This window comes from Ochotona princeps, chromosome 29 (genome assembly GCF_030435755.1).
Source record: "Ochotona princeps isolate mOchPri1 chromosome 29, mOchPri1.hap1, whole genome shotgun sequence".
NCBI classification, from domain to species: domain Eukaryota; kingdom Metazoa; phylum Chordata; class Mammalia; order Lagomorpha; family Ochotonidae; genus Ochotona; species Ochotona princeps.
The window spans coordinates 9,127,886-9,148,976 of record NC_080860.1 but is presented as its reverse complement, the minus strand read 5'-3'; the positions used below and the strand labels follow the sequence as shown (position 1 = coordinate 9,148,976).

The 21,091-nt window shown below is 52.4% G+C and overlaps 1 protein-coding gene across 1 annotated transcript in view; it reads left to right on the top strand.

Annotated features, from left to right (window-relative positions):
* The window catches only part of KSR2 (kinase suppressor of ras 2), a 305,100-nt gene that overhangs the window by 44,422 nt on the left and 239,587 nt on the right, over nt 1–21,091 (top strand). Inside the window, 2 exon segments of the mRNA XM_058656700.1 lie at nt 13,583–13,723; nt 17,022–17,172. Coding sequence (XP_058512683.1) covers nt 13,583–13,723; nt 17,022–17,172 — 292 coding nt within the window.

Sequence of the window (21,091 nt, the reverse complement as noted above, 5' to 3'; positions counted from 1 at the left end):
CTGGCCAGACACATAAGCCCAGACACAGATGTGGGGCGCATGTGTCCTTAGCAGTGTCCTAACCGCTGTGCCAGTCACCTGCCCTGGCAAGTGACTGTGAAGTGCAGGGCAGGTGCCCTGTCTCACACTGCTCCTGGGCAGCGAACAAGGCAGCCGTGGTCTTGCGGCTAGACTAGAGATGCGGTGATGTTTATGAAAGTCCACTTTGCAGGTGACCTCTCATGGAGGTGATTTGGCTTTGAACGTAGGAGTCAGCAGACTTTTTGGAAAAGAGCCGTCTAGTAAATATTTGAACTCTCTAGAGTGCTGAGTGTCTGAGATGACTATTCAAGTGTGCTGTTGTAGCACAAGAATGGCCGCAATGCAGAATGTCTATCAAAGACTGGAGCTGTGTTCCTTTGAGCTGTGGTTTGCTGACTGCTTGTTTAGGGGAAGGTGTGCTTCTCTCCAGAATGCAGTATGGGGGAGAAAAATGCTTGGGAAAATCTGAAATTGGCCTGTGAAGACAAACTCTTAAACGGCTGGAAATAAAACAAAAGGAGTTGTAAAAAGAAGAAATAGGAATGGAAATATTCTGAGAGCCCTTTGTCTAGCAGGCGTAAGGGGAAGCGGAAAAGAGATGACTGTACCCCCATTTAGGTATATGAATATTATTTCTAATAAAAGGAATGTGTTCTGGGGATTTGAAGCAAAAGACTTAGAATTTAGGAACTTTTGCATGGCTTTTTTTTTGCCCTCTCTCTGCCTTAATTCTGCCCTTGGCTTCTTGGGTGACCTTGGTTTCATTTATTGAAGTGAGCAGAGACAGTGCGTCTGCACAGAGCGCAGACCTGGTGGGGGGTTCCTCATCGACAAGGGACCCTGGCGGGCGTGTGCGGTGGAAGCTGGCTGTTGCAATGTTCCACTTGGAGACTTCCTTCTCCCATCTGCTGGAACCCAGGTCTCCTGGCTCCACATCCAACCTTGTTTCCATTACACCACTCAAGTATGATGCAAGATTGGGCACAAACATGTCCCATGGTGCATCTAAGTGGGGAGAAAATAATGGCAGTTTACGAATGCATGCACAGCTCCCAACACCTTCAGGAAAGAGAGCATAAAAGCCTGGATAAAATACTTCTTTAAAAAAAAAAACTTATTTATGGGTGCAGTGCAATGACTCAGTAGCTAAATCCTCACCTTGCAAGTGCCAGGATCCCATATGGGTGCCAGTTCATGTCCTGGTTACTCCACTTTCCATCCAGCTCCCTGCTTGTGGCCTGGGAAAGCAGCAGAGGACGGCCCAAAACCATAGGACCCTGCACTCATATGGGAGGCCCACAAGAAGCTCCTGGCTCCTGGCTTCAGCTCAGCTCAGCTCAGCTCCGTCTGTTGCGGCCACTTGTGGAGTGAACCAGCAGATGGAAGATCATTGTCTTTCCTTTTCTTCATAAATATAATCTGCTTTTCCAATAAAATTAAACAAATCTTTAAAATTTTTATTTATTTGAAAGAGTTACACAGGGGGTGGTATTGGGATGGGCACTGGTTCACTCCCCAGATGGCCACAATAGCCAGATCTGAGCTGCTGTTGAGGGAGAAGCTTCTTCCAGGTCTCCCACATGGGTGCAGGGGCTCAAGCACTGGAGCTGTTCTCCACTGCTTTCCCACATGAATTAGCAGGGAATTGGATCTGAATTGGAGCATCTAGGGACTTGAACCGGCACCCATATGGATGCCAACATTGCAGGAGGTGGCTTTGCTTGCTAAACCACAGTGCTGGCCCTAAAATATTACTTCCCTGGATCCCTGGAAAGTTTCTGGAACTTGAGAAGGTTTTTACCCCCCCCCCTCCCCCAGAGGACCTTGACATGGTGTAAAAATAAGAGATGGGTAAAGCAGTGTTTCTGGAGAACCCTGTTGTAGAATGCTGGGGCTGATTCCTTTGGTTGGGAACTCCTGGTTCCCCAGGAGGATCATTGTTATTGGTCAACATCATAGTCTCTGTCAGAGAGGCAAGTCAGCTCTCCTGGGCTCCCATCCCACCAGGTCATGACACCCCACAGTGTTACCAGTCATCGCCAGATGGTCCATGGTGGACCTTGTCGCTCCTCATTGAGAGCCACTGGTGTTACATAAAGTGAGTTCCTGGCATTTGGTAGGGCTCCTGAATGAAATCATAATTCTCCTCTGTCATCTAGCCACTTGAATTAGGGGATGGGAGGGAGGCAACATGGGAGGTTTCTAATAGTTCTTTCAGTGCACTGATGCTTTGGCCCTGTGTCTCATTATTCAAAGTACGCACATCCTTTCAACTTTCTAACAAAATTTTCCTTTGGGTTGAAGCTAAACATGGAAAATCTCAACCCTGGGGATGCGTGTTACTTTTCCCCTAAGAGCTGAGAAGCTGCCAAGTGGGAATGCTAGTGGAAACTCTTTGACCAGTGTGATTATAGAGACTGCCACCTTGAGGGTGGGGCTCCACGCTCTCTCTCTGCCACCGTGGCCTCCCGTCCCACGGGAGCTGCCCAGCTGTGCCCCCACACCCGCAGCCTCACCTGCTAATGATAACCAGGAGAGGACTTTCCGCTGCTGGGAGCTGCCTCGTGCCTGGATTTTCCTCCAGCATGAGGACCAAGCGTGAAGAGGCACCTGAGGCTAGGACAAAGGGGACAGAATCCTTGGAGTTGGGTAACCTGGACTCTAGTTCCACCCCCTCGGCTAACATGGATAGCTGGTGCCACAGCAAAGTCGCTCAAGGGCCTGTCTCTGATTGAGTTTGTATACCTGTGGCACGGGCAGTACAACACCAGGAGGAATGTTCCTTTTCTACTTGTCAGTGGGGTGAGCCTAACACGCCAGCTATCATTTCAGTGCATACTTTTGTGGCAGTAAAAGATTCACCATGGGGGAGGGTGACCATCAGCACCATTCCTCTCCACATAAACTGATTTCTTTTAAAGATGCATTTATTGATTTGATCTCCTCCTTGTCTTACAAGGATGTGAATGCCACATCAGAGGTGCCTTGCCTTTAGGACTTGTTCTAAATCTGGTCACCCCTGAAGCATCCCATCTGTAAACCCTGTGACACTGCAGTTAGGATTTCGGCGTATGCACTGGGCAGGACACATTCTGTCCATAGCCTCCTCCCCACCCGAGTCTCCCTCTCCAGTCTCCAGCCCACTGTCTGTCCATCGGAGAGTTCGTTCTTCAGATGGCAGTCCAGAATGCGAGCTTGGATTCTGCACCATTGACCTTCCTTAATTTGCCCCAGAAGTGTCATCATCCAGAGTGGGAGCTGGCCTCCAATGGAAAGTTCCAAAGTGCCCTGAGGGGAAAAAAAAAACAAAGATCAAATGTCTAGTGGTGGTTTGACAGTGGGCCCCATCAGAGTTGGAAGCCAACGGTTACGAGAACGCTTCACAAAATTCATGGGAAGTGGAATCAAAAGATGGGTTTATTTTAGTGCACACACTTTTAAAATTTTGTTTATTTGATAGGCAGAGTTACACAAAGAGAGAGAGTACAGAAACACAAGTATTTACGTTATCAAACAGCGACTTCCCAGGCACATTAGCAGGGAGCTGGATCTGAAATGGAACAGCTGGGACTGAAACTAACACCCATATGGGATGCCAGCACTGCAGGTAGCAGCTTAACAGGCTAAGTCTCAGCACCGGCCCTGTGGACTGGATTTTGACTAAATTGGATCTGCACATCAAGTTCACCTGAACTTCTCCCTCGTGGCCTGGCTTTCAAACCCTTGTAAAGTAGACAGGAGTGGGTAGAACAACAATGTCCCACATCCAAGTGTGGAGGGTGGATGCCTGCCTGACTCCTGGCACCTGCTTCCTGCTCATGCAGGTGCTGGAGGCAGCGGGTGCTGACTTTCAGATGGGGGGACCCCTGCCAGCCATGGGGAGGCCTGGATGGAGACTCAGGCCCCTGGCTTCGGCTTCACCCAGCCTACACCGTGGCTGGCATTTAGTGTGCGTGGGGGTTGGGGGTGAAATATTTCCTCTTGAAATAAAAGGAAGATGTTTTGTGTTCTCTAGGTGTTGATTCCTTCGTGATTGAGTAATCCATGCTTAGGAAATATGTCAGAACAACAGGATGGCTAGATGGCAGTTACATAAGACAGTCATGTGTCTATGTATGTTAAATATTTATATATAAGCATGTATATTTTATGTGTGTAACAGTATGCATGTTATGTAAGATGGACTTGTAGGGTTGCACGTATGAGTTGTGTACATATGAATACATATGAAATCACGTGCATTTGTTATTGCATGATATCACACACACACACACACACACACACACACACACACGGACACACATCATTGTCCCCAGAGTTGCCATGGCAGGGTAGCACAGTGGTCAGGAGCCTGGGCCCTGAACTAGACTTGCTGATTCCTTCCTGGCCTCACCTCTCCTGGTTGTGTGTTCTTGGGCAAATTCCCTCACCTCTCTGTGCATCGATGTCCTTGTCTGTAACGCGTGACAGTTAACAGTGAGGCTCACTCCACAGGGTTTGTTGCGCAATGAGGTAAGAGAGAATTACTCCGCATGGTGCCCTGTGTTTAGTAAGAGCTCCACAAACCGTGACAGTAATGACTCCTGGGTTCTGGAGTGGTCTGGATTATTCTAGGTCCAGCCAGGCTACTCTTTGCTGTGTTATCCTAGGAGGAGCCCCTTGGCCTTTCTGAGCCTGGTCCTTGCCATCTGCATCCAACGGGACTTCTGGGAGTGCACTCGAGGCTGTAGGAACCCACCCCCAGGCAGGTGAAGTTAGAGCCCCAGGAATGCACAGCTGGGCTCATTCCTCCAGCTCTAGGCAGCTTGGGCATTGCCTGGTGCACATGGAGAGGGGAGCCTGAGAAGTGTTGTGTGTGTGCGCAGTTTTCCTGTATGGTTAAGTCCTGTGCTGCCGCTGCCCCATTAGGTGCTGACGAAGCTCAACATGATGAGCGGGGTGGGAGCAGGTGGCTGGGGCTGGGGGCGAGGAGGAGGAGGAATTCTGGTGCTTCTCTTCCCAGGATAGGTGTTGCTGTGGTTTACTCTGTAGGATCTTGATCCTTCATAGCTCCTCCCATTGGACAGCAGCCGCTGAGGTCAGAGCGTGGCTAGTTAGTTTAATGTAGCTGTTGATGATGTTGTGTGCCCTGCAGAAATAGGTTGCATGTTGTCTGGCCTTGGGGCAGTTTGTTCTGATTATTTGAGAGTTAACTGTGGTTTTGTATCATTTAGATAGAACAGCCATGCATAGTCCACTTTGCGTATTAGGATATTGCAGGCTTTCCAGATGGGATTTGGTCCTGGTATCTATATTTTTAAAACACAGTTTTGGCCCAGAGCAATAACCTAGTGACTAAATCCTTGCACTGCATGTGTTGGGATCCCATATGGGCGCCGGTTTGTATTCTGGCTGCTCCACTTCCCATCCAGCTCCCTGCTTATTGCCTGGGAAAGCAGTCAAAGATGGCCCAAGGCCTTGGGACCCTGCACTCATATGGGAGACCCACAAGAAGCTCCTGGCTCCTTGCTTCAGCTCAGCTCAGCTCAGCTCTAGCTTGTTGCGGTCACTTGGGGAGTGAAGATCTTTCTTGGTCTCTCCTTTCTATGAATCTGACTTCTCAATAAAAAGAAATAAATCTTAAAAAAAAAAAAACAACAGGCAGAGTTTATATGTTTGAAGGACAGAGAAAGCATCCATCCACTAAGTATCTCCCTAGATGTCCATGTCAGTCAGGATGGGACCAGGCTGAAACCAACTCTTGGCAATATTCCTGTTCACCTCACAGCCAGGCAGCGTGCGGATGAAACGCAGGCTGAAGTGGTACTGTGCCGAGGGACAACCCTGAGCATCACATGGGGCATATGTAGAAGTTTGATTTTCCAGGAAATTCACTGCCCACGACAGCCCTGGCCCAAAGTCTGGGTTATTTATTTGCTTTTCTTAGAGACATCTGCTGGTGCCAAGAACCACGACAAGGGTCATCACTTTAAACTGGAGTTGGCCCGGACTGGCGGCTGCTCTGGTCTCAAGCCGCTTCTTCCACTCCTTCTTTTTAGGGTTGTCCGTCTCTTCTAGGCCTGGCTCATGACTGCCTGCTCCCAAATCCCTCCCCACGCCCACCCCCAGACTCCGTCTTCTCTCCCTTGGCCTAATTGGCGCTGCAGTGACAATAATGACTCTGACCCAAGTGTTCTCTAATAGGGCTGCTGGCAAAGGCTGAACACTGCGGTTCTCAACTTGGGACCTCTCTTGGAGTCATCTGGGAGAAGCCCCCCCATCCCCTGGAGTCTCCAGTTTGGTAGCTTTGGGCTGGGGCAGAGGCAGGGGCTCCGCCAGGATATTTTTAACAAGCTCCCCAGGTAGTTCTGCCACCAGCAGGTGGGGAGAGAGGATGGGGACAAGCCTGGGGCAGCCTCCCTGTTTCTGCTTATTTATCCTTGTGGCTTTAGGCAAAGTTACATTGTTGCCCATAGCCTCTGTTTTCTTAACTGTCAAATGGGAATAAAATGGATTCTTAGCCCTTAGAGTGCCTGTGATGAACACATCGTATCAACAAAATGCTTAGCAAGTGCTCAGTGAAACTTAGCTCATGATGCTAAGGATGAAGACGCGCCCAGTGGCAGTCAGCACAGGTTGGCATCCAAAAGGTCGTAGGTGCCATTTTTATTCTAAATAGATAACATATTCAAAACATATATGCTGCAGAGGAATATATGATATTGGTGTGTTTCAGGTTCTACATTATATATGAATTCTCATCCGTGATGTCCTGTGACCATATGACTATATAACAGTATCAATTTAGACACAGTGTAAATATGTAACAGTGTATCATTACAGCATCAGTGTCAGCGTTTGTAACAGTGAATATGTTCAGAATATTTCTACCAGGCCTGCCATCTAGCGAGTGTTCCTTAGGCATGTGCCTTGCCCAAACTCTTACATGTGCCCGTCCCTGGCAGAGATGACACAGAGCCTCACCTGGCTGCCAGCATCCTTGGAGCAGGGGAAGGGCCCCAGCCTGGAGGTGCCCTCCACCTGGGCGGCCGGTGGTCCTGTGCTGTGTGAACTCCAGGGCCGGGGAAGAGGGAAGGTATTTCCCCCAGACCTGCAGCCCACCCTGAGTGGGAAATTTGTCTGTGGTTGTAAATTGCTGGGTGACTGGAGATGTTTACCAATGAAATAGTGCTTTGGCCTGTCAGCTGGCCCCACCAAGCGAGCGAGTGAGCAAGTGCCGGGGATGTTATGACAATGGTCTCCCAGGCAACCATGGAAAGGCACAGGCTGTGGTTACGGCTATGTCACTACCCTTGTGGGGTGTGATAACCCGGGAGCCTTCCGCACAGCCAGGCCCAGTCCTGAAGATGCTGCACTGCTGGAAAGGAGTTGGCAATGATGCTGGTCTAAGCAAAAAGGCCCAGGAAGTTGTATTAAGCACTGACTGTGTACGAGGCCTGGATCTGATGCCAGGGAGAGACCCAGGCACTCCTGGGCTGCCGTGCTGATGGGGGTGTGGTGGTGGGAAGGCATTACCATGGAAACCAATAAACAGGCTAATCATGTGAACTAGCAGAGTGCTAGCGGGGAAGACAACAGGGTGCTGTGATGGTGACACCCAGGGTGGTCAGAAAGGAGATGGTGAAGGCAGTGGAGAGGCCACGTGGGCCAGAAACCCTGGGCCGGGGAAGGACCGGGCAAGGACTGAACCTTGTGGCTTCAGGGCTTTGAGCTGTTGGCTGCCAGGTGGCTGGCAGGTGACTGCTGCCAAGGAGAAGGCGGCCATGATGGGATGTTACAGGCAGATCTGAGGGGTGCCCAGGGCCCCGGAGCTGGCCCCTTTATTCCTGACTGTCATGTCCTGAACCAAAGTTTTCTCGTGAGTCTCGTGGGGACACTGTGAGGAGTGGGTCCCAGAGAGGACTGCGTGGAAGGGCCAGGTACAGCCAAGATGTTCCTGGAGACCCTTGCCCTCCACTTACCCTCGAGAAGAAACACCTAACGGGCAGGAATTTGGTTCAGCGGTAGAGATATCTGTCTCTGGCACTGAAGTGCCCGGGTTCAAGTCCCAGCCCCCTTTCTGAGTCCTAAGGTGCAAACGCTTGCAAAACAGCAGGTGATGGACAAAGTGCTTGAGTCCCTGCTGCCCCCATGGAAGACCCAGACTGAATTCCCTCCTTCCGCTTTGATCTGGCTCACTCCTGGTTGTTGTAAGCGTTTGAGGGAGTGAACCAGCAGGTGGAAAACCTTTCTTCCCCCCCCCCCGCCTTTCAAATAAATAAGAATAAGCACATTTGTAAGGAAGGCACTCCTAGAGTGATGGTTATGAGCCCTAGCAAACCAAACTGCAGAGCCTTGCCCACCAGTCTCTGGGCTTAGTTTAATGAAAATTTCCCTGTTTAAGGATTTCAGACAGGATCATTTTTAGCTCTGTCACATGTCTTGACCTTTTGCTTTTTTGTTTTTGTTTTGTTTATTTGTTTGTGCTGTTAAATTTACCACCGTGCTAATACTGAGTATAGTACTCAGGCCGTGGGGTGCACCTACAGAGGAAAACCTGAAAAAAAAGTCTTATCCTCCGTGGAAGCTGCCAGACTGCCCCCTGGCGTGGAGATGGAGAACTGCAGCCCTAGGTGCCAGCTCTTGCCCGCAGGCAGGCCGCGCAGCTCCAGCACCCCTGGGGCTTATTCCACCCCACCCAACCTAGAGCTTGTGGGCGTGCCAAGGCAAGGAGTCTTGTGTGTCTGTGTTTTGGAGGTGTGGTTTTTGAGTTATTTTGCTGCTCGGCTCCACATGAACTGAGGGCGACCTAAACACTCCTGACACCACCTGCAGGTAAACACCCGGCAAGAACTTGAGCCATCCTCTGCTGCTTTCGTAGGCTATAAGCAGGGAGCTGGATCAGAAGTGGAGCAGCTGGGATACACTCCGGCACCCATATGGGATGTTGGCAGCACGGGGTGGAGGTGTAGTCTGTTGCACCACCATGTCGACTCCCTGAGTTCTAATCTTGCCCCTTAGTGCTGTCCGTACTGCTGCATCTGATCTTCATTTTTGTTGATTTGGAAGCAGAAAGATTCATCGATCGACTGATTGATTCTATCCTGTCACCACTGCCTCCCAGCATCTGCAGAAGTAGGAATTTAGTAGGCACTGGAGCTGGGTGCCAAACCCAGGTAATCTGCTGTGAGCTGTAGGTATCTTACCCCCTGGACCACACACCCATTCCCACCCTTTAGCTTGGTGACCTTGACCTTGGGCAGGAAGGAGAATAGTAACTAACATGAAGCCTTGTCATGGTACTCAGACAATGAGGTATCTTGGGAACCGCTCTGGAAAGTAACGCACTTAACGGATTAAGAAACCTTCTAGAAACTCACTGTGCTGGGAGGTCAGACCTGAATGGCGAGATCATGCAGGTCTCTTGATAAGTCTGTAGAAAAGCTGTCTTTGGGCTGGTGTGGTGTGGCAGTTTAAGCCATAGTCTGCATGTGACCCCGGCATTGTGTGTGGATGCTGGCTCGAGTCCTGGCTGCTCGGCTTCTCATTCAGCTCCCCTCTAATAACGTGCCTGGGAAAACAGCAGAAGATGACCTAAGTCCTTGGGCTCCTGTCAGCCACGTGGGAAACTCGGATGGAGTTCCGTGTTCCTGGATTCAATCACTACACTCCCTTTGCGCATGAACCACTGGGTGGAAGATCTCTCTCTGAAATGCTGGCTTTCAGTGGCTGAACTTAAAGGGTTCAGCACCTGTCTTCAGGCATCACCTGACCTTGCCGTGCTTAGAGCATTTGTGTTGTTCCACTGATCTTGGTCCATTCCCCCAACTGACTGCTATGGCTGGAGCTGAGCTGATCCAAAACCTGGGAGCCAGGAGTCTCTGAGTCTTCCACATGGTTGCAGGGCCTAGGGACTTGGGCCATCCACTGCAGCGTACCCAGGCCCTAAGCAGGGAGCTGGATCAGAAGTGGAGGAGCCAGGACATGAACCAGTGCCCGTATGAGATCCTGAGACTTCAGGCAAGGAACTGGCCTGTTACACCACCACACTGGCCCTGTGCCACCAATCTCATATCTCCAGGTCTGTGTACTTGGATGAGCGACTGAAGTTCTTAATGAATGAGTGAGAATCTTGGTTACTCTCAGAGTAAACGCTGACTTGTTCCGCACATGGTCCTGCAATGGGAGAACACTGCTTGGCAAGGGACTCCTGCCTTCAGTTGGCATCCTTGATGTCCACCCTGAACTTGGCTGCCCTTGTGCTCGGCCTCTGTCCATGTGGTCTTGTGGTTGGGGCTTACCAGGCTGTCCCTGGGCTCCCTGGACTGGTGGTGGCTGTGCTTGGAGCTGCTCCATCCTTGTTGTGCGGCCCGGGAAGGGGGTGCCGCTTGCCCAGGGTTCCTGAAGTGGAGTGTTGGCTCTGTCTTATTGCCCAAGGACTTGGATAAGCAGAGCTCGTGGGAGACGCAAGCTGCTTTCGTTATATAATAAGCAGTGGATGCAGAGTTCTCATGTTTGCCGGCAAACTCACCACCATCTCCTTACTTGTACCAACTGCGGGGCCTCCTGAGAGATGGCTCTGAAAGTTTACCTGCTAATAGAATCTTCCAGAAGATTGAGGGAATAACCTTTGTGGGTCTTAGGAGAGGTGCTTACGCTGCATCACGCTCGGGTTCCTCATCTGTCGGAGCGGTGTGGCTGGGGCAGCTGTGGCAGATGCATGAGATACTGGATATTGAAGGCTTAGCAGAATGCCTGGAGTGTATAGACATGTCTAGGACTTGGTCAATGGGGATGGCTGACCTAAAAGAGAACGCACATGTCTTTATTCTGGCAAAGGTCTGATTTTCATGAGATGTGTCATGAATGATAACAGAAAATGGGGACACACATGCCTAGGAGTTGTGCACTCACAGACGCGGGGAGCTTAGATTGCCTTCTCATGTCTGTGTGTGGGAACACGGGCATAGGTTCGCACTCGCAGGCACGAGTGTGTTCTCTGTCCAACAAGTGGGACTCCATCTTTTTTTTTTTTTTAAGATTCATTTTATTTTTATTTGAAAGGCAGAGTTACAGAGAGAGGAGAGACAGAGAGAAGGAGAGACACAGAAAGAGATCTTCTATCCACTGCTTCACTCCCCCCATTTTTGCACTGGCTAGAGCTGAGCTAATCCAAAGCCAAGAGCCAGGAGCTTCTTCTGAGTCTCCTACATGGGTGCAGGGTCCCAAGACTTTGGGCTGGGCCTCAGCTACTTTCCCAGGCCACAAGCAGGCAGCTGGATGGGCCTCACACAGGCACCCATATGGGATGCTGGCACTCTAGGCAGAAGCCTAGCCCACTAGGCTATGCCGCCGCCCCCCTGTGATTCCTTATTTCCTGCTGTGCTCACTATGTCGTTTCACTTGGCAAAAGACCCTGAAGTTCATTGTCGATGAAGAGGAGCTGTTTTGACTAGAGTCCTGTCTGAATGTGGCATTGAGATAATTGGTGGCTTTGGGCAAATTGTGGAGCCTTTCCGGGCCTTAATCTTCACCTTTGTCCCATGGGGTCATTGACCAGGCTGAGGTGGCAATGTCCAGTCGGGCAGCGCACTGCCAGCCTGGAGCGGTTCCCTGCTTAGCAGGGCACGGTCCCCTCTGCCCTTGGGCACGGTGAGAGGGGCCGGCTGCCAGCATCCCCAAGTGGGTCCTGTGCCCGGTGCAGCTTCACCTGCACCTACTGGCTGTTTTCTGTGGGTTTCCTGTTCCGCTCAACACGCTCTTACCTCCACAGGTGCTTCTTGTGCCGCTGTGTGCCCAGGGGAAGGCTGGGACCTCAGGCTGCCCTGCTACACGTCCCCGTCTTTCTCATTTCACCTGCTTGCTAAAACTACCCCTTCCACTCAATGCATTGTAGTTGGGACACCTCTTGTTTCTGGTCCCAGGGCAGGTGCAAGATTCCAGACTGTGGGTGATACTGAAGGAACTGCCACCATCCTTCAGCAGATATGGCCATGCACACTCAGAGAGGGGCTAGGGGTCAAGGCTAAGCCGGACTTCTGCGTAGATGGGATTGCAGGCGCTACCTCAGCCAGCCTGTGGGGGACGGTGACACATGCCCATTTTCCAGGTGAGCAAAGTGGGGGCTCAGAGAGCCGAAGTGGCCCCCCAGGGGCAGAATTCAGAAACTCATTTCTCCTTCCCATTTCCGTGGGAAGGGACCACGAGCAGCACAGAGTGTATGTGGCCTCTTGCAAGAGAGGGAGCTTTGGGCTGAAAACTGTGTCCCCTCACTTCAGTAGCCTTATTTTTCCTACCCCTAAAATGGGCTCAGAATCCCAGCCTCACAGTCAGTGATTAAAAATGAACAAACAGGAGTAGTGGTTAATTAGTGCTTGGGATGCCTGCAGGCCCATCTTGGAGCAGCCCGGACATGAAACAGTGTCCATGTGGAATGCTGGTACCATAGGAGGAAAGCTCTTCTTACTGTGCCCTCCTGCCAGCTTGCAAAAGGGTTTAAATACTAGACTCACCTCCTCTTCCCCCCCACTAAACCTCTTCCCCCCTACTAAGCCTTTTCCCTTCCCTGGGGGATTAGAATCCTTCCAGAGGGTCTTGGCTGTTACGGTTCAGCATTTCTGGGGACATTTTGCTCTCATGGGGCAGAGTGTGGATCTTTGTTCAGCAGCGTGTCCTGGGGTCGGTCTTGGAGCCATCCTCACAGCTGCAGAGAGCGCCTTCGTGTGGCCAGGGTGTCGTGCAGCCGTCCTGCTGACGGTCACGGGATTCTCTAAGTCCTTTGCCATTGCAGTGTGAAGGGATGTCTTTGGCGCAGGGATGACCGCACAGGAGGGGTGTCTGTGGAGTGAGTGGTGGAGGTGCAGTTATGGGGGGAGAGGGTACATGTAGCTGCGCTTGCAGCATTGGGGTCTCCCTGTGGCACGCCGCTCACCCCGTACCCAGCCAGTGAACACAGCCCAGCCCAGCCAGCGCTGGAGCCTGCCTGCTCGCTCACCGTGGTCTTTGCCTGCATTGGGTAACTATAACAAAGTGCTCAAGGCTGGGTGCTTTATAAAGAAGAAGTTACTCAGCTCATGATTCTGGGGGCTGAAAATGCAAAACATGGCATTGGGGTCCTGGTTAGGCCCCCCTGGCTGTGTCACAGGGTGTGGCATTGGGGTCCTGGTTAGGCTCCCCTGGCTGTGTCACAGGGTGTGGCATTGGGATCCTGGTTAGGCCCCCCTGGCTGTGTCACAGGGTGATAGAGCAGCTGCCAGGACCTGACATGCGTTCTCATGAAAATGAACTTAGGTCTTGCGAGTCCTGCATGAAGGAATCCTAAGCAAGATGCCGCCATGATGTTATGGCCTTCTAGAAGGTTCTTAAAGACCCTTCACCTGTCAATCCCATCACCTGGACCAAGCTGGTCCAAGCTTCCAGCCCTCAAACACTCTGGGGGGATACACGCTCCAAGCCCTTCCCAGGCCTCCTTGTCACTGAACTGGAGTTGGCTGGGCTGGGAGCGGGGTGGGGATGGGTGGAAAAGAACTGCTGGCTCCCACCCCCTGCGGCCACGCCTCTGACCCCGTCTGTGTCCCCGCAGAGCAAGCTGGTCAAGTACTTCAGCCGGCAGCTGTCCTGCAAGAAGAAGGTGGCCCTGCAGGAGCGCAACGCCGAGCTGGACGGCTTCCCCCAGCTGCGACACTGGTTCCGCATCGTGGACGTGCGCAAGGAGGTCCTGGAGGTGACTGGAAGTGGCCCTGGGCCCTTGTGCCCCTTGTCACCCAGCAGATACCCCCCACCAACCCTGGTGCCGTGACTCCCCTGACTGTGCCCAGCATGACCCCTCCTCTTCAGGAAGCACCTGCCACTGGCAGCACGTGGGTGTCCGCTGCTGTCCCCACAGGCTTGTGGGGGCTGTAGCTCTAGTGCTTGCAGCGCTGCCTGCTGAATGATGAGGTCAGCATAGCCCAGACACTTCGCTGCCTAGACTAGTGCTGTCCAGTAGAACTTTGTGCTGTGTGACATAGTAGCCTCCGGCCACGTGTATCTATGGAGCACGTGAGGTTAGTGAGGTTAGCGTGTGTGATTGGAAGTTTGAATCGTCACAGTGTCAGTGGACTTCAGCTTCAGCCGTATTGGCTGCACTGTCTTAGGGCAGCAGTCTCCCCGCTGTACGGTGGGGACATTGAGCGTTCCTTCTTTAAGCAGCCGGTGTGATGGACTGGGGTGACCCCTGGAGATACCCAGTTCTCACAGGGCACCTTGTGGCGTTCGGCAATGCCAGCTTGTCGGGGTCACTGCTGCTGTTTCCAACAGCGACACCCAGCTGTGGCGCTCCTGCGTTGGGGCTGCCCACAAGGATGGAAGCGCGTGGCCCAGTGCTGAAGATGCCGACCGCAATGCCTGAGTCCCACACCCGAGGGGCTGGGGTCAAGCCCCATCTGTTGCTCAGGCAGATGCTGCGAGGCCCCAGGTGTCTGAAGGAGACCTGGGCTGAGTTCCTGGTGCCCAGCTCCGGCCCCAGCTGGGAGGGGAGTTGGGGACATTTGGGGAGCATAGCAGCCAGGGGTGGAAAATCTGTGATTTGCAAACATGTATTCTGAGCAGAATTTTAAAATCTGAAAGAGCTTGCAAAAAAAAAAAAGTCCAGTGTTCTGGGTTCACTTGAAAAGTGAATTTTTGCCCAGAAAGAGCTGATTTCTGGTCTAGGGGTGGTGGCCGGGACAGCCCAGCTCCCCGCTTGGCTCCTTGGCGTTGACCTGGCTTGCAGGCACTGGTTGAGGCCACCGGCCAGTGACTGGATCAGCTGGGGATGCGGCTCTCAGGCTGCGGTTCACACGGGTGTCCACCAGAGGGCCCCCTTCGGCCAAGGACCAGGGATCCTAGAAGGCTCAGGAGACACAGCTTGGAGTCAAACTCCTGGCTCCTCCACTTCCTTGCTGTGTGAGCTTGAGTGACTGGTCTAGCCCCACCCCTCCCCTGGATTTAAGCGTTCTTAGTTTGCAGGTGGTCGTAACACACACACACACACACACACACACACACACGCCTCCTTTCTATGATCTTTGTGACACTGAAAGAACATTCATGAAAAGCCCTTAAACCAGTGCTGTTATTACTACTACTACTATTATTATTATTATGAATGATTTATTTTTATTGGAAAGGCAGATTTACAGAGAGAAAGAGAGACCTAGAGAAAGATTCCGTCTGCTGGTTCACTCCCCTAAAGGGCTATAACATCCAGATCTGAGCTAGTCTGAAACTGGGAGCCAGGAGCTTCTTCCAGGTCTCCCAAGAAGGTGCAGGGTCCCAAGGCTTTGGGCCGTCCTCGACTGCTTTCCCAGGCCACAGGCAGGGAGCTGGATGGGAAGTGGAGCAGCTGGGACATCTGGGGTGCAGGCATCCCTCGTGGCGTGTGAGCTGCGGTGGTGAACCCCAATGCCCGTGGCCTCCAGCAGAAGGGCAGCTGCTTATATGGCCTGGGTTTGTTCACGCTTTCTGCATTTTTTAATGTCATAAAAACATCATTTTGGGGGGTGTTTTTGCAACCCTAAGCTTCAGTGTAGACTGAAAATGTTTTTAAGGTGTATTCAGGCATGCAAGTGAATCCTACGGCAGAATGGCAAGTCCTTGCCGGGAATCGTCCCCCTCAAAATGGGGTTCTTTGTACACCTGCAGGGCCGGGGGCTCCCTGTTTTGTGGCCCAGCTGGAGAATGCCTCTGGTTTGTCCAGTTGGAAAGGCACTGGTTGAGCCGGGACTCCTGTTTTGCGGAGAAATCTTGTACTTCTGGCTGACAGTGCGATGTGCGACCTGTGTTTTGTTGCCATACACAAATGTGGCCACAAGAGGGCAGTGGTACTCCACGGTCTGGCCTAGAATTACAGTGTGTCGCTACTGACAGCCCTCAGTGTGGAGGTAACAGACCTCAAAAACAGTGCTGGCCCAGGAAGTTCTGGAGACACATCCAAACATACACACACACCACACACACACACGGTTTGCAGACTGCATCCACAGGGTCTCCAAGAGTTCATGGAAGTGAATATGATGAAAAAACTGCATGCACTCCCATAAACATAGTTTTTCCACTTAATTTTTTTTGCAAGAACTCTTTGAACATGTTTGCATTTATTATCTGTAAACAACCCATAGGGTATCCGTATAGACGTTGGGGGATGTTTGAGGTGCACCTGTTCTCTTAGATGTAGACACAGGTGGGCAGTTATAGGTAGCTATGAAGGGACCCCAGCCCCACACACGTGCAGTGGGAATCCTGCCTTTTCTGTGTCCCACTCATGTTCTTAGAGACCCCCCTTTATTTTTTTCTTTTAATTATTTATTATTTTTGCTTCATTAATTACATTGTATTATGTGACACAGTTACATAGGTACTTGGGTTCTCCCCACCCCTCCCCAAACCCTCCCACCATGGTGGATTCCTCCACCTTGTTGCATAACCACAGCTCAAGTTCAGTTGAGATTCCCCCATTGCAAGCGTATACCAAACATAGAGTCCAGCATCTTATTGTCCAGTCAAGTTCAACGGCTTCTTAGGTATACCCTCTCTGGTCTGAAGACAGAGCCAGCAGAGTATCATCCCAGTCAATTGAAAGCTCCAACATACCATCAGCAAAAATTTACATCATTATGGAATTAATTGACATAGTAATGAGTAACCATTATGTTAAAAGTAAATGCGAGTTCCCAGCCACTTTCTGTGACCACCTCACCTACACTTCAATTTTAGTTTATATACAACATATAACATTCATAACATAACATTTTATACATAACATCATATCATCTTAAATTAAGGCAAACATGTGGTATTTAACCTTTTGGGATTGGCTCATTTCCCTTAGCATTATGGTTTCCAGAGACCCCCCTTTAAGTTCAGGTCCGGCCCTGAGTCCCCATCCCCACCCCAGAATTCAGCCCCTCACTCTCAAGCCCTGTTCCCTCCAGGTCACTGCTATAGGACAGCGGGGAGTGCCTGGTGTCCGCCTGATGTGCCTGCTCTGTCCCCTGCCCTAGGAGATCTCTCCCGGCCAGCTGAGCCTGGAGGACCTGCTGGAAATGACAGATGAGCAGGTGTGTGAGACCGTGGAGAAGTACGGAGTCAACCGCGAGGAGTGCGCCCGCCTCAACGCCTCGCTGTCCTGCCTCCGGCACGTGCAGCTGTCAGGTGAGCGGGCTGCAGGCACGCGTGGGCCGAGCTGGGCCATGGGCACGGTGCATGGGCCGAGCTGGGCCATGGGCACGGTGCGTGGGCCGAGCTGGGCCATGGGCATGGTGCCTGTGCGGCTAAGGTGGCTGTGAGAATGGAGCGCCACAGACCCCGGATTCAGGGCCCAATTGAAGACTGGGCTGCCTGGCCTTGAGTCTGCCCAGGGGCCACCTGCTGAGGCCGTGGGCACTTGTGCTTAGATGATTCGCACCCTGATATGGACACACTCAGGGAACGTAGGGGACCAGGGCTTTGTATGGCATGTTTGGTTTGGGGCCAGTGTGTTGCTTCTGATTTTTTTAAAACATAAATAGCATATTTGTTGCAACATAAATTAGAACACAGATTTGAAAATAACTACCCAAACCTCATTCTCTAGGGACCTGCTGTCATGATTTCCGTGTGTGTTTTGGGATCATTCTTCCCCTCAGATGGCTATACATCTTGTATATAGCAGAATTGGGGTTATTAATAAGCATTTATTTGAAATTGTATGCCTATAACTCTACATTTGCCCATCTCTATGCGTCTCTGTATGAGTTCTCCAATAACCCTATGATTTGTTCAATCAGTGTGGGGTCCCAGTATATTGTCATCTTTCCAAGTTCATTGCCTGAACACCTGTTTGCCTCAGTTCACTGGCATCAGTGGACTTTCTCTTGAGACTTCCTGCTTCCCTCCAGCCTCATGGTTTTCCTACTGGTTCTGGGGTCCTCTGTGTCTGTGCTTGGCCATCCACCAGCGCGGCTGTGTCGGTTCCCACCACCAGGTGTCACTGTTGAACACCGGTCTGCAGCACCAGTGCGCTTGGCTGTGAACAGGCCTTTCCCAGGGGCTGACAGCAGCCCACAGCAACCCCGGCAGTGGACAGTTGATGCCAGAGGTCCCTCCTGCATGTCTTCTTTCTTGTGAGCAGGTACTGATTCCAGCTGCAGCCAACCACAAAAAGGACTGTGAATTGAGGCTGAGTCTTTGTCCTGTATTCCTCCTGTAGATGAGAATGCCACTACCTCCGGCTCTGTTTCTAGTTGTGAGAAACTGCAGGGGTCCTGGTTGTTTCTGGATGGCCCAAGAGAGGCATCCCTCTCCCCCGACCCGAGACTAGCTGCAAAGCTCATGTGTCCCTTGCCTGTTGGCCCGCTGGTAGCCCCTGGGGGTTTACAGGCAATCAGTGGTTCTCACTTATTTGAAAAGCTGCGGTAAATCGGAGTCATATGTCACAGAACATCTTCCTGTATCCACATGTGACTTCCTTCGCATTCCACAAATGTTTATTGTTTTATTTACTGGAAAGATTAGAATAGGGATGGAGGCAGAGCTAGCTTCCCTTGGCTGCTGCCTTCCTTGAGTGACCACAGCGGCTGGGGCTGGGTCAGGCCGGGCCTCCCACGTGCCAGGGCCTTCCCCTGCTGCCCTCACGGGTAGGTGTTGGTAGGGAGCATGTGCCAGATGTAGAGTGGGCACTGTGGTGGGAGATGCAGGAGTGTCTGCTGTCATGGTGATGACCATGACGACAACGATGGGCAGCAGGCTCACCAAGTTTTATAAAGAGAGGTTGTAGAGTGCTCCTGGTGCACCCGACTGACCCGGCGGGCGTCTCAGCAATGAACCGAGAGCCCAGTCTGCAGCGGGCCAGAGCTTCCATGGGTGTGGCCTTCTTCCTCCTCCGCCTGCACCTTCCCTGGGCCAGGGCTCCTTGCCAGAACTTCGTCATTGTCCCCTTGGTGCAGGCGAATGGGTTCTCTGAGTTCCCCCCATGGGTTACTGATGAAGGGAAAGTCTTTGGGTCTGTCTGTGCTGGTTGGCTTCCAAGGCTCGCTTCTGTGTCCCGTCACACAGAACTCCCCATTTTTCTTCAGCCCTCTTATGCACCCACAATGTCCATGTTGTCCAGCACCCACAATGTCCACAATGTCCAGCCTTCATGCACCCACAGTGGCTCATGTCCACTTAGGAGAAGCACCTTGCGATCTTAGGGGGTGTCCCACTCTGTGTTCCCTTCAGAGCTAACAAGGGGTTGGAGCCTCTTGTGGGCCGTGCTCTGTTGCATTTTGTCCCCTCAGAGGTGGCCTGGGGAGTGATGGTCTTGCATTGGTCATAGCATCTGGAGGGACAGGCCGGCATGGAGCTGGACAGCGCATGCTTGGTTAGAGACCAGCGGGTGAGAGCATCAAACGTTCTTGTCCGAAGAAAAGCAGCAAGAGTGATGCAGCTACAGGGAGCGCCGAGGGGCATCCAGGGCTGGGGAAGGCTGAAGCCAGGAGCCCAGAGCTCCTCCGGGTCTCCCACGTGGATGGCAGGGAGCAAACTCCCTGAGCCATCACCTGCTTCCCCACCTCCCCCCACGGAGCTGGGTTGGACATGGAATGGCCAGGACTCAAACCAGGCACTGCCCCGTGGTATGCATGTGTCCCCAGGGGGTGATAGAACTCCTGTGCCAAACTCCCCCCTCCCCCAAGTTGGAATCCTGAACATAGCACCGCGTATTCAACCAGCTTCCTGTTTCTGGCTATCTGGGGTTTATAGCCAAGTGCTGCGCCTGGCTGCCCTGGAGTGCTGTCTCTGAATGAATGTGTCTTTTCCTTTAAAGCAAATTCAGGGGTGTGGGGTTGCTTCAGCAAAAGGTGTCCGTATCTTCAGGCTTCTGCAAAACCCTGCCACAATACTGTCCAGCCCCTCCCCTGTCCCACAGCCTGTGTGCTGGTAGAGCCCTCGTGGCCCTTCCAGGTTCCCATCTTCGCATCTGAGCCATGCCACTCTGTTGAGCAAAGCTGCTGAGAGCGGAGCTGGACTCGAGTGGCCATCGTGACAGCCCTGGGCTCAGCGAGGCCTCCAGTGGTCCTGTGGGGTGTCCTGCTGTTTTTTAAAGATTGATTTATTTTTATTGGAAAGGCAGACTTAGAGAGAGGAGACAGAAAGATCTTCAATCTGCTGGTTCACTCCCCAAGCAGCCGCAATGACTGGAGTTGAGCCAGTCTGAAACCAGGAGCCTCTCCCAGGTCTCCCATGTGCAGGGTGCAGGGTCCCAAGGCTTTGGGCCACCCTCTACCCTTCCCAGGCCACAAGCAGGGAGCTGGAAGGGAAGCGGAGCAGCCAGGACACAAGCTGGTGCCTATATGGGATCCTGGCAGATGCAAAGTGAGGATTTAACTGCTAGGCTATTGCGCTGGGCTTGCTGCTTTGGTATTAAAGGCAGAACAGTAGATACAAGGAGGAGAGCTCTTCTGTTGGCTGGTTCACTCACCCAGTGCCTGCAATGTCTGAAGCTGTGCCTCGGTGACACCGGGAGCACAGAACCCAGGCTGAGTCTCCCGTAGGCCTGGCAGGGACCTTGTGCCTTCAGCTGCTGCGTCCCCCTCCCACCAGGGTGCACGCTGCTGGGTACCTGAGGTCGGGAGCAGAGCCGAGACCCACGCCCAGGCCCTGCTGTGGGGGCTGCGGGTGTCCGAGGCTGCAGCCTCACTGCCATGCCAGGTGCCTCCCACCCATAAGGCAGGTGCTTCCTGGCCTCCCCTGTCCTGTCCTCGGTCATTCACTGATGCTAGAACTGACCTGGCACACGCGTGTCACGCCTCACATGCTGGGCTGAGCACACACAGGCCTCACCGAGCCCCATGGTTTCACCTCGCCTGCTCCACCTCTCCCCAGGGAGGGAGCTTTGGGCCGCGACTGCTTGGTACAGGGCTGTCCTCCCAGTTAGGGGGTGACTGAGCGTCCCGGGTCAGCCGCGTCTGCCAGTTCTGTAGGAAGGCTTGTCTGGCAGTGGGTTTATGGACAGAAGGCTCTGGCCTCTGCTGCACTGTAAGCTGTGGCAGTCAGGGGCCACGCCAGACCCTGCGCACTGCCTGGTTTCCAGGCTGGCAGTGACCCCAGGCTG